The 12453-nt window shown below is 41.5% G+C and overlaps 1 protein-coding gene across 1 annotated transcript; it reads right to left on the reverse strand.

The window, feature by feature from the left end:
• Nucleotides 1–3180: 3180 nt before the first annotated feature.
• On the reverse strand, nucleotides 3181–5138 carry LOC111975421 (uncharacterized). Its single transcript, XM_024003692.2, has 3 exons — nucleotides 4915–5138; nucleotides 4488–4620; nucleotides 3181–3353 (listed from the first exon to the last, which is right to left on the reverse strand). The coding sequence occupies exons 1-3, from the start codon at nucleotides 5135–5137 to the stop codon at nucleotides 3269–3271; spliced, it is 441 nt and encodes a 146-aa protein (XP_023859460.1). The 5' UTR covers nucleotide 5138; the 3' UTR covers nucleotides 3181–3268.
• Nucleotides 5139–12453: the final 7315 nt, after the last annotated feature.

A 12453-nucleotide genomic window follows, 5' to 3' on the forward strand; every position in this document is an offset into this window, starting at 1 on the left:
ACAAGCCATTTCCTACAATWCACAGGATCCAGGGAGAAGAGTGCCAGTGATCCATACTCTCTGCACTGTGGTGGCCCTTTGGACAAAAAGGGAGAGCCTGAACTCCGGAACAGACAGCCTGAATATGCTGAATACTCTTTAAAGTGGAACTGGCAGGGTTTTAACTACTTTGCAGATATGAAACAAACAGATAATCATAATATCAGCAAAAATATCAAATTCCCAGTTTATGCTCCAAAACCTATAAAAGTTTTTAAAAATAGGTTATATTTGACAAAAAATTCCATGACGTACAGTAAAAGGCATTGTTGAAGGAATTGATGGACGCAGTTCAATGTATGATTAACATAATTCACCAATAAATGCGTTGGTAGTCCAAAATATGTTGCTATCAGGTTGTAAATCATACCTACCTAGAAAATAGTTTGCTGCCTCCACCCACTCAGTTTCAATGACTCAATATTTTGAACACAAACGGACGACTGTAACTAGGCTAGAAATGTCAGTACAATCAAACTAGCAAGGGCAATGATCAGAAGTCAGTCTAATAGGCTAATAGGCTAGCACACATGTGTCAAACACAAGGCCCGCAGGCCGAATAGGACAAACAAGCAAGTATTAGTCAACAGTTGAGTCATCTACTTTATGAAATTACAGCCTGATGCACTTGCTTCGGTGGATTCAACTTCAACTACATTTGAGCAGTAGCCTAGGTTGACACCTCAACTACAATACATTTTGAGCGCGCCATACAGCAATGCTGCATTCAACTGCACCTGTGATCGATGGAGAACAGCTCTTTTTTAAACATGTTTAAACTTTAAAATGTTACAACAACCTATAGCTACCTTTTTGTTATTTTGATTTATTAAATACTTTTTTATTAGGGTCGCAGCATATTATGCACATCTGCAAGCATATCAGCAAAGGCTGGACAAATATTATTTATCTCTTATTTTGTTTTAATATGTAAACATTCTATATACAGCAAGCTAAAAACACGGAGCCTAACGTTAGCTTGCTAGGTGCTGGCAGGATGTCATGTCATTGGAGGAGTTGGTGAGTGACGGACATTTCCCCTCATATGGTTGTTCGTTGCCTACAGCGAGATATGCAGGTGTCATTTGGTTAACRTTAGCTAGCAAGAAATGTGAATCGCTATGCTAGGTAGCTATGCTGAATTTAAACAACTGTTATCCACAGTTAGCATATCTCTTAGTTGTCGATCAAATGGGCGGGCAGGCAGGCAAGTTCCCATCAGATGTCAAAACGTGGGTTGGGACAGGCATGCATTGGCAGGCAAGCTGCAAAAGGATGAGCTCTAGCTGGCATTAGTTTGTTGATCTTGTTGTTCTTGACTTGTGCATAGGCAACTGAGGGATAGAGCGCTTACCCTTTCATGGTTGTTTGATCAATAGGACTGTGAAGTTCTCAAATGTAAGAGGACTCCCATGGTATTTACATATTTGCAGAAATCTATTCAGGTGGCTTTTGGCGAATGCGTTCTAATGTTCTAAAGTCGCGCTGTTGCTACTGGCTGTAATCACAGTCCAGTTCAAAGAGGATTGCAGGCCTGTGTGGCAAACGGCTTATTTGCATATCAGCCTACTGTAGCTATGATTGTTCCACTTTAAGCTACAAGGCAAGCTACCCTTTATATCCTCTCTTCAGCAATTTGAGAGGATGGCTAAATTGACCTAATTTCAAGTCCTCCAGTGATTTGCATTCATGGACATCAATATTGCTATTTCATACTGTGGTACTGCCTAAGCAATGAGGGAAAGATGGGTATTTCCCTCATTGAGGTCAGGGTAATGCAAAAATGAATATGAATGTTATGCCAAATTAGGGGTTAGGGTTATGCTGAGATTAGGGTTAGGGTTATGGCAAGCATTTTTGATGTAAATGCATTCTATTACCAATCTAGGGTTTGCCAGTTGAATATACACTACCTATTCTCTATTTTGGGATGTAATTGCAACAACTGACAGCGAAAATATACTTGCAAATGACCAATCAATAACATTGATTGTAGTACATGTATTTAGATACATTTGAGCTATAGCTTCACAATTTCCACTTTATTCTCAATTTAAAATTGACTAGGGGAAAGTGGGGTAAGCTGAGCCATTTTTTACATTCAGCATGACTGTCAAAGGAAATATAGTATTATTTCTAACAAAGATATCTACATATATTTCAGGATGTTGTGTATCCCTGAAAATAGAATTCATGTAAACATTACAATTTTGAAAACAAAGCTTGTCCAAAAAAAAGAGGTCTCTTGGTACAACTTACCCCAGGAAAATTAAGCTGCCTATACATTTCTGTACTGAATGAAATATTTCCACTACCTTTTTAAAACCATCTCTATCTTTATTTCCCAAACACAATTCAACACAATCACTTGTTTGTCTTTGAAGCATCTTTAACACAGGTTTAACACCTAACAGTTTGTACTTAAAAAAAAACACTTTTAACATAGCCCTGTTCTTACCTCCTATCCCAGTGATAATGCCTTGCATTAGGCCTGGGAATTTACTAAACTTGCCATTGGCTCAACCATTGGCTCACTTACCCCATGGCAAACATTTTGACTATGTTAGCCCACACAGCTCCAAGGATGCACTTTCATGCTAGGTTTAGGATCTCACAGTTAAGACCCCGACTGATATAGAACAATCTTAAAATGATCTGCTTTGGTTTAGATACATAATGAAGCCTCTAACACAATAAATTCATTTGACTTGGTGAAAATCAGTTTTGTTGGACCTGACTTGCTTACCACTTTTTCCATGTGGTTTCTTCCTTCACAGACTCCGTGACATGATGACCTCTTCCTAAATGTTTGGTCAAATTGTGTGTGGTTTCCTAGAAACAAGGGTGGCTCAACTTACTCCACTCTCCCCTAAACAATTTGTGTAGTACTGTAGGTCTAGTGAGTTCTAAATGTAAAAAGAGAATCCAGTTCCATCTAGTGGTAGTATAAGTAAAATCACTAGTTTCTGTTAGTGTAAAAGTATTGGTTACTAAATGAGACAAAATCACTATTGTTACCATCAACATGTCATTCATTACAGTATAATACAGCCAACACTGTGACTGCACAACAAACAATTTTGCCAACAATAAAACAGATCCTGTTAAGAGTTATCTTGTTTGCACAGTAAACAGGCAATATTTTCTTAATTTGTTTAATTGCACAAACATAGGATATGACAATCATAGAGTTGAAAGAAATGCATGTGCAGGAGAAGTGGTGGTCTCTCTATAGGCTGGTTTGTTTAACCTCACTGGCCTTTCCAGCTTCCATTTCTACAGCAGGGTTCTCATACCAACCACCATCTTCCTCTCTGCAAGACAAAAACATGGGCTTTACAATGAGCGTGTGTAGTTTGATAGCCTTCTGTCTAGGACTGCAGCAGTTGAACATTTCATAAGAAAATACACTTGTTTGTGAGATCCTGGTAAGTTAGTTAAGGACAACGGGAGGTCACAATATTAAAGTATGAAAATATTACATCAGTAAAGAGTCAGGCAGTAGTGGAAAAGTATCCAATTGTCATACTTGAGTTTTAAAAAAATGCCTCAAGTGAAAGTCACCCAGTAAAATCCTACTTGAGTAAAAGTCTAGAAGTATTTAGTTTTAAATATACTTAAGTATCAAAAGTAAATGTAATTGCTCAAATTTACATAAGTATAAAAAGTAAAAGTATAAATCATTTCAAATTGCTTATTTATTAAACCAAACAGCACCATATTACTTGTTTTTTTATTTTATTTACGGAGAACCAGGGGCATGCTCCAACACTCAGACATATTTACAAACAAAGCATTTATGTTTAGTGAGCCKGAGGCAGTAGGGATGACCAGGGATGTTCTCTTGATAAGTGTGTGAATTTCACAATTTTCTTGTCCTGCTAAGTATTCAAAATGTAACGAGTACTTTTGGGTGTCAGGGAAAATGTATGGAGTAAAAAGTTAATTATTTTATTCAGGAATGTAGTGAAATAAATGTAAAAGTTGACAAATATAAATAGTAAAGTACAGATACCACAAAAAACGACCTAAGTAGTACTTTAAAGTATTTTTACTAAAGTACTTTAAACCACTGGAGTCAGGTTGCTGGTGCCTGTTACACAAGGCACCTCTGGTCATCTCTGTGGACTTGTCATTGTAGTCATTGTAGTCACTGGCTGAATATTACCTTGGCAGATGGCTAGTAGCCTGCACTGATAAGACAATAGTATAGCAGAACAACAATAAGCTAAATCATTTTATGTACTGAATGGTCAAAACAATGTTTAGGACATAGAATTAGGAATTTGAATAGTAATTTAATAGGATCTCTAAGGTTAAGGAGATTATTTTTGCTTAGATATTTACCCTTGTCATTCCACTTTACAACAAGTGTCACCAATACCATGTAAGTACACAGAATATATGCAGGTGCAGTACATTTAGGTTATCACCTCTGTGGTACTTACTTGTCCTTCTTGAAGAAAAGCCTTTGTGCAATAAGGATGACGAAGACGATGAAGAGGAATCCCACTACAGCAGCCAGACCAACAAGCCAAGGCTGCAGGGTCCCACCCTTGGATGTAGTGAGCCGTAAGCCATCTATATAAGGAATAAATAGTTATGTATTGACCAGAAAACTCTGATTTGTTCATTGATACCACACCATTGATAGTGTTGTAGTATGTGGACTGTATATTATCATGATGATGTAAGATATTTGAACGAAGAGTTAAGCATCGCTGGCTAGTACTGACTAACAGTGTTCACAGCTGTAACATAATGCCGACCTCAGAGGGAAGGTGCAAGGTGAGGTTATTATGACATAACTGTTGTTAAACACAGTGCTTTGCATCAATATCTAGCCAGTATGATTGATCAACGATGATGACTTACCGTTTGGCTTACCACTCTGGGCCTGGTTAACACAAACAGCCAGTAATAAGCAGACCAGGAAAGTTTTGTGGAGAGACATTATGAATCCTTGTTTATCCCAGGAGGCCTCTGAGGTTGGTGTTGTGTAGAACCTATTCACTGTCACGATACTCCTTCTGGACTGGTAACGTCCTGTGAGGTCAAAGTGCAGTATACAGCACAGAGAGCAACCAGATTGCACCATGTTGCCAATGATACCAGCAGATTTTATTGCCTGAAAGGTGTGTCCACTCCAAACTCATGACTTTTCATTTGTTCCTGAAACCAGCTTTCAGTAACGATCATGCCATGTGTTTACTGGATAGCATGCAAATGTGTAATATTGTGTAAAATACAATAAATAGAAAACAAGAGTATTTGTGAGAGAAATGGTTTAAAATCGGAAACCATACGGAATAAACGTGTTCAACAACATAGCTCACAGTTGAAAGTCCTGAAAGCATTTCCTCTTCATATGGTCAAAAGGAGATCTAAAGGCCTAGTCTAAACACTAACAATACAACAAGGACTGGTCACTTATGAAGCTCTTGGCATGCTGCCAGCATGTGGAGATTATTGTGTAATGCAGTAATGAGTACATGATTACAACACAGTATATCTCTTTTGGCTTACAGTTTACAGTGCATCTGCCACGTTGCTGTACCCAGCCTTGTCCCTAGCAGTCTGAGTCTGTGTGTCTGCCCCTTTGTAGCTAGCTCATCCTGCCGAAGGCGACCCTGGGGCCCGTGCGCGGGGGCCGTGGCTCACGTCCATCTGAGATGACCCAGATGGCAGGCATGTTCTTGTTGCCCTCCATCAGGCAGTGGATCTCCTCCGCCTTGACCATAGCCTCCAGCTCAGCGTTGGTCTCTGGACACCAGTCCACCTGGAACTTGTCCTTACACTCCCAGGGGTTAACCACCTCCTCGTCAGGCTGTACCCCAAACAGGTAGTCTACAAAGGGAGGTGGGGAGAACACAATATGGCAAAATTATTTTTAACAGAGATATTCAATTCAGTGAAATCAAGACTGTATCAGCAYGTTTGTAGTCAGCTACCGATTGATAATTTCTTATAATTTGATTATGATATTTTGATAATATTCTCGTCATTTCATTGCTGACTGACACAAGACAAACAGTGCATCCAGTTGGCTTCAGTGTGGTGTGGGAGTGTAGTGGTAGCTGTACCTGCTAGGTCATGAATCAGCTCTTTGATGAGGTGCCTGATGATGGCGTACAGGGCGATCAGAGCCACCACCGATGCTAGGAACAGATAGATAACATAGTTGGGCAGGGTGATAGCGTCCCGAGAGGGAGGCTTGTAGTTCTCAAAGAACACCTCCTCCTCTTGTGGTTCCCCATAGTCCAAGTTATGGTCCATTGTCCCCTCACTCTAGTCTACCTCCACTCTTCTTCAAGGGGAGTGTGGCAGCCTCATTGATGTTGCCATCTGGTCTACCTGTCCATACACAAAGACGTGCTTGAAGTAGTATGCTGAGTATATTGGCAGTCAATTCAGTATAATGTATACATTACATTTCTTTATAGGTAATGTATATCAAAGATTTTTTCAAATAAGAACTACATGTGTACCTACCAGTATCAATGTTTTTTTTCACCGCTTCCTAATTTGGCAGGCTTTATTAATTTCCAACAGTAATCTCCAATCTTCGAAAACAACCATCAATTGATCTCGCTCATCAATCTTCTCTCCCACTGTTATTTTAGATGTATTACATGTCAACCCACTGCAGCCCTTGTGCTGGGTACCACGCAGCATGAGGTTGCCATGGCTGCAGGAGTGCTCTAGTCCCAGATTGCATTGACTGCAAAGAGACCCACGCGAGCTAATGTACTTAGTGACGTACTGTAAGGGCCAGGTCAAGGTCAGTTCTCTGAGCCTGGATTTAGGATTGGAAAACAAAAAGCGCAAATTAGGCCAGAGGTTCCACCCACATCTCCAAAAGAGAGAGAGGTGGTTGTGTCGCCGGAGAGGGCTTTTATCCATAGTTCCAAAAGCGAGATAGGGGGTATGGTTCCTTTATTTTTGTATGTTTTGTCAGTAAGTATTACTGTTAAGCATGTCTGACTAATCGTTTTACCAAGACCCCTCTGTCAACCCACCGTTTCATCTGAGATCTGTAATAATCCTGGCCTTTATTGGGCAATGGAAGAATTCCAATCAACCAAACTCCTCTAATGCCAAAACATATATTGATATCCAATGCTGTAGTGACCTACCAGACTACTCTTACAGAGCTGCTCACCTCTATGTACTATAGTGGTCCTAGACCAGAATGGTAGGTAATGACAGCACGTCTTGTGTGACCTTGTGTGTCCTTGCTAAGTCCCTGAGCTGCTGAGGCTGAGGCCTTATTCTCCCCTGCCCTGTCTCTGAGTCAGACTGGSTTAGTTTAGCGCCACATGATAATGGAGGATCGGGATGAGGGGATAAAGCAGATATACACATACAGACAGACACAGGTTTAGTCCTTCCTTTATTGGAACGAGGGTCATCCTCTTTGGCCACCTCAGGAAAACAGATGTATTTACGTCTACAGCGTTACAGCAGCACATATAGCTCTACACTCGCAAAAGGGATGTGTTCTGGTTCAGGTTCTGCTCAATCCCATGGTGTTATGTCAGCTGACAACTTATAGTAAAGATTCAACTGTTATTTCTCTGGGGTCAAAAGGAAATGGAAAATCTCAGAGCACTGGCACAAATRAATGTTTCTGCACTGTTGGATTGTTCAAACTGTCTACACTTGTTTTCCTATACAGTACAGACATTATAATACAGTAGAATTGTTTCTACATACAGTGTCTTAGTTTATGCATCTGATGCTTAAATTACATTGTTAAAAAATGGATTGGGTTGCAGTTTCATTTCATTTGTATAAAAACAGGATTAGATGATTGGTAGTAACAGAGATGGGATGTAGCTGAGCCAACCTGGCAGGAACTGAGGACAGAGGAGAGAGCAGAATAGAGTGGACAGTGAATTGTTATCAGGGGACCTTATGCAAAATGTTCTTCTGACCCCAACTGACTGAAAAAGCTGTGGGTCTGTTTTCTTCAGAAGAAGGTTGTCTTTGCTTGTATATGCTAGGAGATTTGACCATTGTAAGGATCCCCTTCCCCTCGTCTACTATTCTGATGGTCATCCACCTTTTCGCCTCGACGGCAGTTTTTCCTCCTTCTCCACTCCCTTGCGGTCACACGCACCTTCCTCAGACCCAGTCTGTGTGCACATAATGACAGTTTGTGTTTGGCATGTACACATTTCTCATATGGAAATATAAGAACAAACTCAGTCACTACTACACCTTTACATGTATGTGTTTTTGATTGAAAAGCAGCCTTAACTAGCCCTCTTAATCCACAGATCCAGCTGACATGCCTGTTCCATGGCTTCAGATTGAGGCTACAAAGTGTGAAGGTGAACTGAAAGCCGAGTATCAATGGTGAGTCACAGTGAAAGGACTCWGGATGGATTAATCAGATTACAAAGATGTCTGCCTGCCTGCCTGTTTCTCTCATGTGATCATCCCACTTTACCTGCCAAGTCATGGTACAAGTCATTGATCAGGTGTCCTAGGATGGCATAGCAGGACACTACTACCACTATGACATAGAGCATATGAGAGGGCATGTGAAAGGCATCCCGGGAAGAGGCGACGTAGGCAAACAAAGTAGAGATCATCTTTCTCCACGGCCTGTAGGAGCTGCCCGGGGTTATAGGTCCTGGTGCGGATCCACACCTCTCCCCATCTGGCAATAGGCTGGGTCTGGGCCCCAGGACGCTCCGTGGTACAAAGTATTCTGGTCTGTGAGGAATCCATCCGCAAATTGAATTAGTTGAAAGGGGACGTTGATTAGGGGTATATGAGAATGAATTGACCATGTTGGTGAAAAACACCATCATGGAACGATATCTTGTGGAAAGATTATTTTACAAAGAAAAGAACAATGAACTGAATGGAGACTTGGTCTGTGCGGCCCATGTCCAGTATATTCTTCATACTGAGCCTTATGGCTGGTAAGACGAGAGAATAAGAGAATAAGGGAGGTAGCAGTATCTTTTTTTTCAGGGCAGAAACTCTCAAAATGAAAGATCAAATAAGGGGAACATAYAGTACATCTGTTGTGACGAAGGATATCTTCATTCCCATAATGAACTTCCCTGAAGTCCACTGACAAAGACGTCTGATTTTCAGAGAATATGTTGCTATTTGTAATGTTGAGTAGTTGGTAGGTAAATATTTGTTCTGACTTCAGTTATGGACAAAGAGGCTTAAAGTGCTATTAATCAGCTCCCCTCTTCCCACCCATCCCACCATTCAGTTGTGCATTCCTCATTTGCCCGGAAATATCATCCTGTGACACTGCCCTGTCTTTCCGGAGAGCAACTTCCCTCCAAATCATGTCCCTTAATGAGGTGGGGAGATGGAATTAAATAAGACACAGGAACGAGAGAGTGACTGTAAGATGAAATGTGGAGGTGTCTGAAGTAAGTACATGTAAAAACACTGTTGACGTTTCCTCATGCAACCTAAGTGCAGAAAGAGTTCTCTCAGACTGAGGAGACTGATGTCACGTAAAATACTGAGTACTGCCTCGCAACAGAGCGGAGGCGGTCGAGACTGAATACTGCCTCCCAACAGCTGAGGCTGTCGAGACGGAATACTGCCTCCCAACAGCTGAGGCTGTCGAGACGGAATACTGCCTCCCAACAGAGCTGAGGCTGTCGAGACGGAATACCGCCTCCCAACAGAGCTGAGGCTGTCGAGACGGAATACCGCCTCCCAACAGAGCTGAGGCTGTGAGACTGAATACCGCCTCGCAACAGAGCTGAGGCAGTCCGAGACTGAATACCGCCTCGCAACAGAGCTGAGGCTGTCGAGACTGAATACGCCTCGCAACAGAGCTGAGGGTGTCGAGACTGAATACCGCCTCGCAACAGAGCTGAGGCTGTCGAGACTGAATACCGCCTCGAAAACAGAGCTGAGGCTGTCGAGACTGAATACCGCCTCGCAAAGAGCTGAGGCAGTCGAGACCTGATACGCGCCCTCCCAACAGAGCTGAGGCAGTCGAGACTGAATACCGCCTCCCAACAGAGCTGAGGCAGTCGAGACTGAATACCGCCTCCCAACAGAATACTGAATACTGCCTCCCAACAGTTCAGGCTAGTTTAGCATTAGCTGTAACATCACTGACTAGAATACTACACAAGTACTACATGAGCCACTCTCCCTCATCAAAAGCAGATTACTGACAGCAAAAGCATTAGCAAAACCTAGAAATGAACCTAAAGCCTTCTCTCTAGTCAGTAAAGGCATTACTCACTCAGACTAGGACAACCTCCTCAGGGTTGGGTGCATCTTGATCTTCTTGCAGAAAACTTGAGACAACAGGCTGTCTCTGTCTGCTGTGTGAGGCTAGCCTGGCAGAGAGGACTGGARTCCCTCTTGTCAGCAACAGGGTCAGTAGCTCTACTCCACCTGAGCTTTGAGTGAAACTGGACTGAAGAGTCGAGTCACTCCTCTGTGTCTAACTCTAAATAAGTCTGTGTCCCTCATAACCTTTGACACCTAGACCTAATTAATCCTCAAGGGTGTTTCCTGTCAGACTAGAATGATGGCTGTGAATGAGTATGACCACGAGTAGTCAATGGCATCCTTTCTCTGACAGATTTCATATAAACCTGGTTTCCACCAAATCATGTTTGATGGAAAGTCTTTTAGATGTGTCAAAATAGATATGTATCAATTTAGTAGGACATTCTCCATAAATAGGCCAATTACTGATTATCATATAATTGGCAGAGTAGAAGGATACAATTGGAATTAATTGAAAGCATATTGGATGATGTGTAATGAGCACAGACAGTTACTTTCCACATTATTCTGCATCATACATAGCCTGTTGATTATATGTTGAGTGAACAAATGTAGCACCAGTAAACAAATTACACATTTTGACACTGTAGAACGTGGAAAACAGAGATGCAAAATACCTTGTTGGGTTCAGCTGCAGACAAAGATTCCTTTGGCTGTTTCGCTACAGTCCATATACTTCCCTGTATTGTTTCCCTGATCTAAGGCTTTATTTGGTTAATTTTCCTCTCCTTATCTGAGCAGTAGTAACTAATCATCTGGTATCCATAAGATGACACACCAAGTGAAAAAAAGAGATTTCTGCTTTTTTCACTCTGCATTGTGTGTATGATTAAATCTCTACCCAATCCGGAGATAAGCTTCAACACCAAAATGCCAGAGGCAAGACAAGGTCACAGCCTTAACTGTGAGTCAGAAAACTCCTCATATAATGTTAAAAATACAGTTAATTATATCCAGAAATATATTTGTTTATCAGTTTCAAAGAAATGCATTACCTATGTGTAAAACTGTGCTCCAATGGCAGGAGCTGTGGAGGACTGAGCATTTCCCCCAGACAAAACAGGAAACACAGAAGCTATCTACTCTGAGCAGTACAACTCTGTAAGGTCAGTTATACTCTTTCTTTCTATGGAAGGCCTCTGTGAGGACAAAGAACCAGTAGATGACGGTGATGGAGGTGTTGACAACAACGATGCCGATCATGATGGGGTGCATCATGGTGACTGAGGTGTTGGTAGGTTGAGGGAAGTCTGGGCACTGTTTCCACAGCTCTGTGTTTAGCTACGTTTAGTGCACTGGAATGGGTCATTCATCCCCATTTTACTATAGCTGTGGTCCCCCCTCTCAGCATGCTGGTAATTCTCTATCCCTCCACAGAGCTGACAGCTGCCTTTCTTTCCACTCTCTGCAGAGCTCACAACTGAAGATGCACACATACTGTACATCACACGAACAAAAGCTTTCCCCAGATCCGGGTTATGAAAAGAGTATGTTTGTACTGTTAAGTGTAAATGCTACATTTTCATCCCATTTGTAATCTTTGTGAAAGCACATAGGATAGCAATGTGTTTCAGTAGGAATGAGAAAGCTGAAGGGAAATAACTTGTAGAGTATTTCCAAATTCATATGACCCTATTATTATTGTCTCTGATGGCGGAGTATGAGTGGCTGTGTGGATTAGCCATCATGATGCAACACCTCCGACTGGGCTAGAACACATTTACATTTACATTTTACATTTAAGTCATTTAGCAGACGCTCTTATCCAGAGCGACTTACAAATTGGAAAGTTCATACATATTCATCCTGGTCCCCCCGTGGGGAATGAACCCACAACCCTGGCGTTGCAAGCGCCATGCTCTACCAACTGAGCCACACGGGACCAACACAGGCAAGCTACTGCCATGATAGTGCTAAACGACACCATTGTGGTATTGTCTCAATGTTATTACCTAAGCCTTTATTTTAATTTGAGATTAAAAATAAATGCGAATGACAGAGCAGAAAAGTGGCTTAACAATCTTGATTGACAAATCAGGTTCTGATTTCAGATGCTTATCAGATCATTCTGAATTAAAGATAAATGTGAATGGTTCACTGAGCTTAAGGGGAAAAGTA

This window comes from Salvelinus sp. IW2-2015, linkage group LG16 (genome assembly GCF_002910315.2).
Source record: "Salvelinus sp. IW2-2015 linkage group LG16, ASM291031v2, whole genome shotgun sequence".
NCBI classification, from domain to species: Eukaryota; Metazoa; Chordata; class Actinopteri; order Salmoniformes; family Salmonidae; genus Salvelinus; species Salvelinus sp. IW2-2015.

What these genes read in the sequence shown, in the direction of transcription:
- LOC111975421 (XM_024003692.2), bottom strand. Translation starts at nt 5,137, where the DNA reads ATGGTGCAATCTGGTTGCTCTCTGTGCTGTATACTGCACTTTGACCTC. An exon ending in CCAGAGTGGTAAGCCAAACG is followed by an intron (nt 4,621 to 4,914) that starts GTAAGTCATCAT and finishes TTCCTTATATAG; the next exon opens with ATGGCTTACGGCTCACTACA. An exon ending in CTTTTCTTCAAGAAGGACAA is followed by an intron (nt 3,354 to 4,487) that starts GTAAGTACCACA and finishes TTTGTCTTGCAG; the next exon opens with AGAGGAAGATGGTGGTTGGT.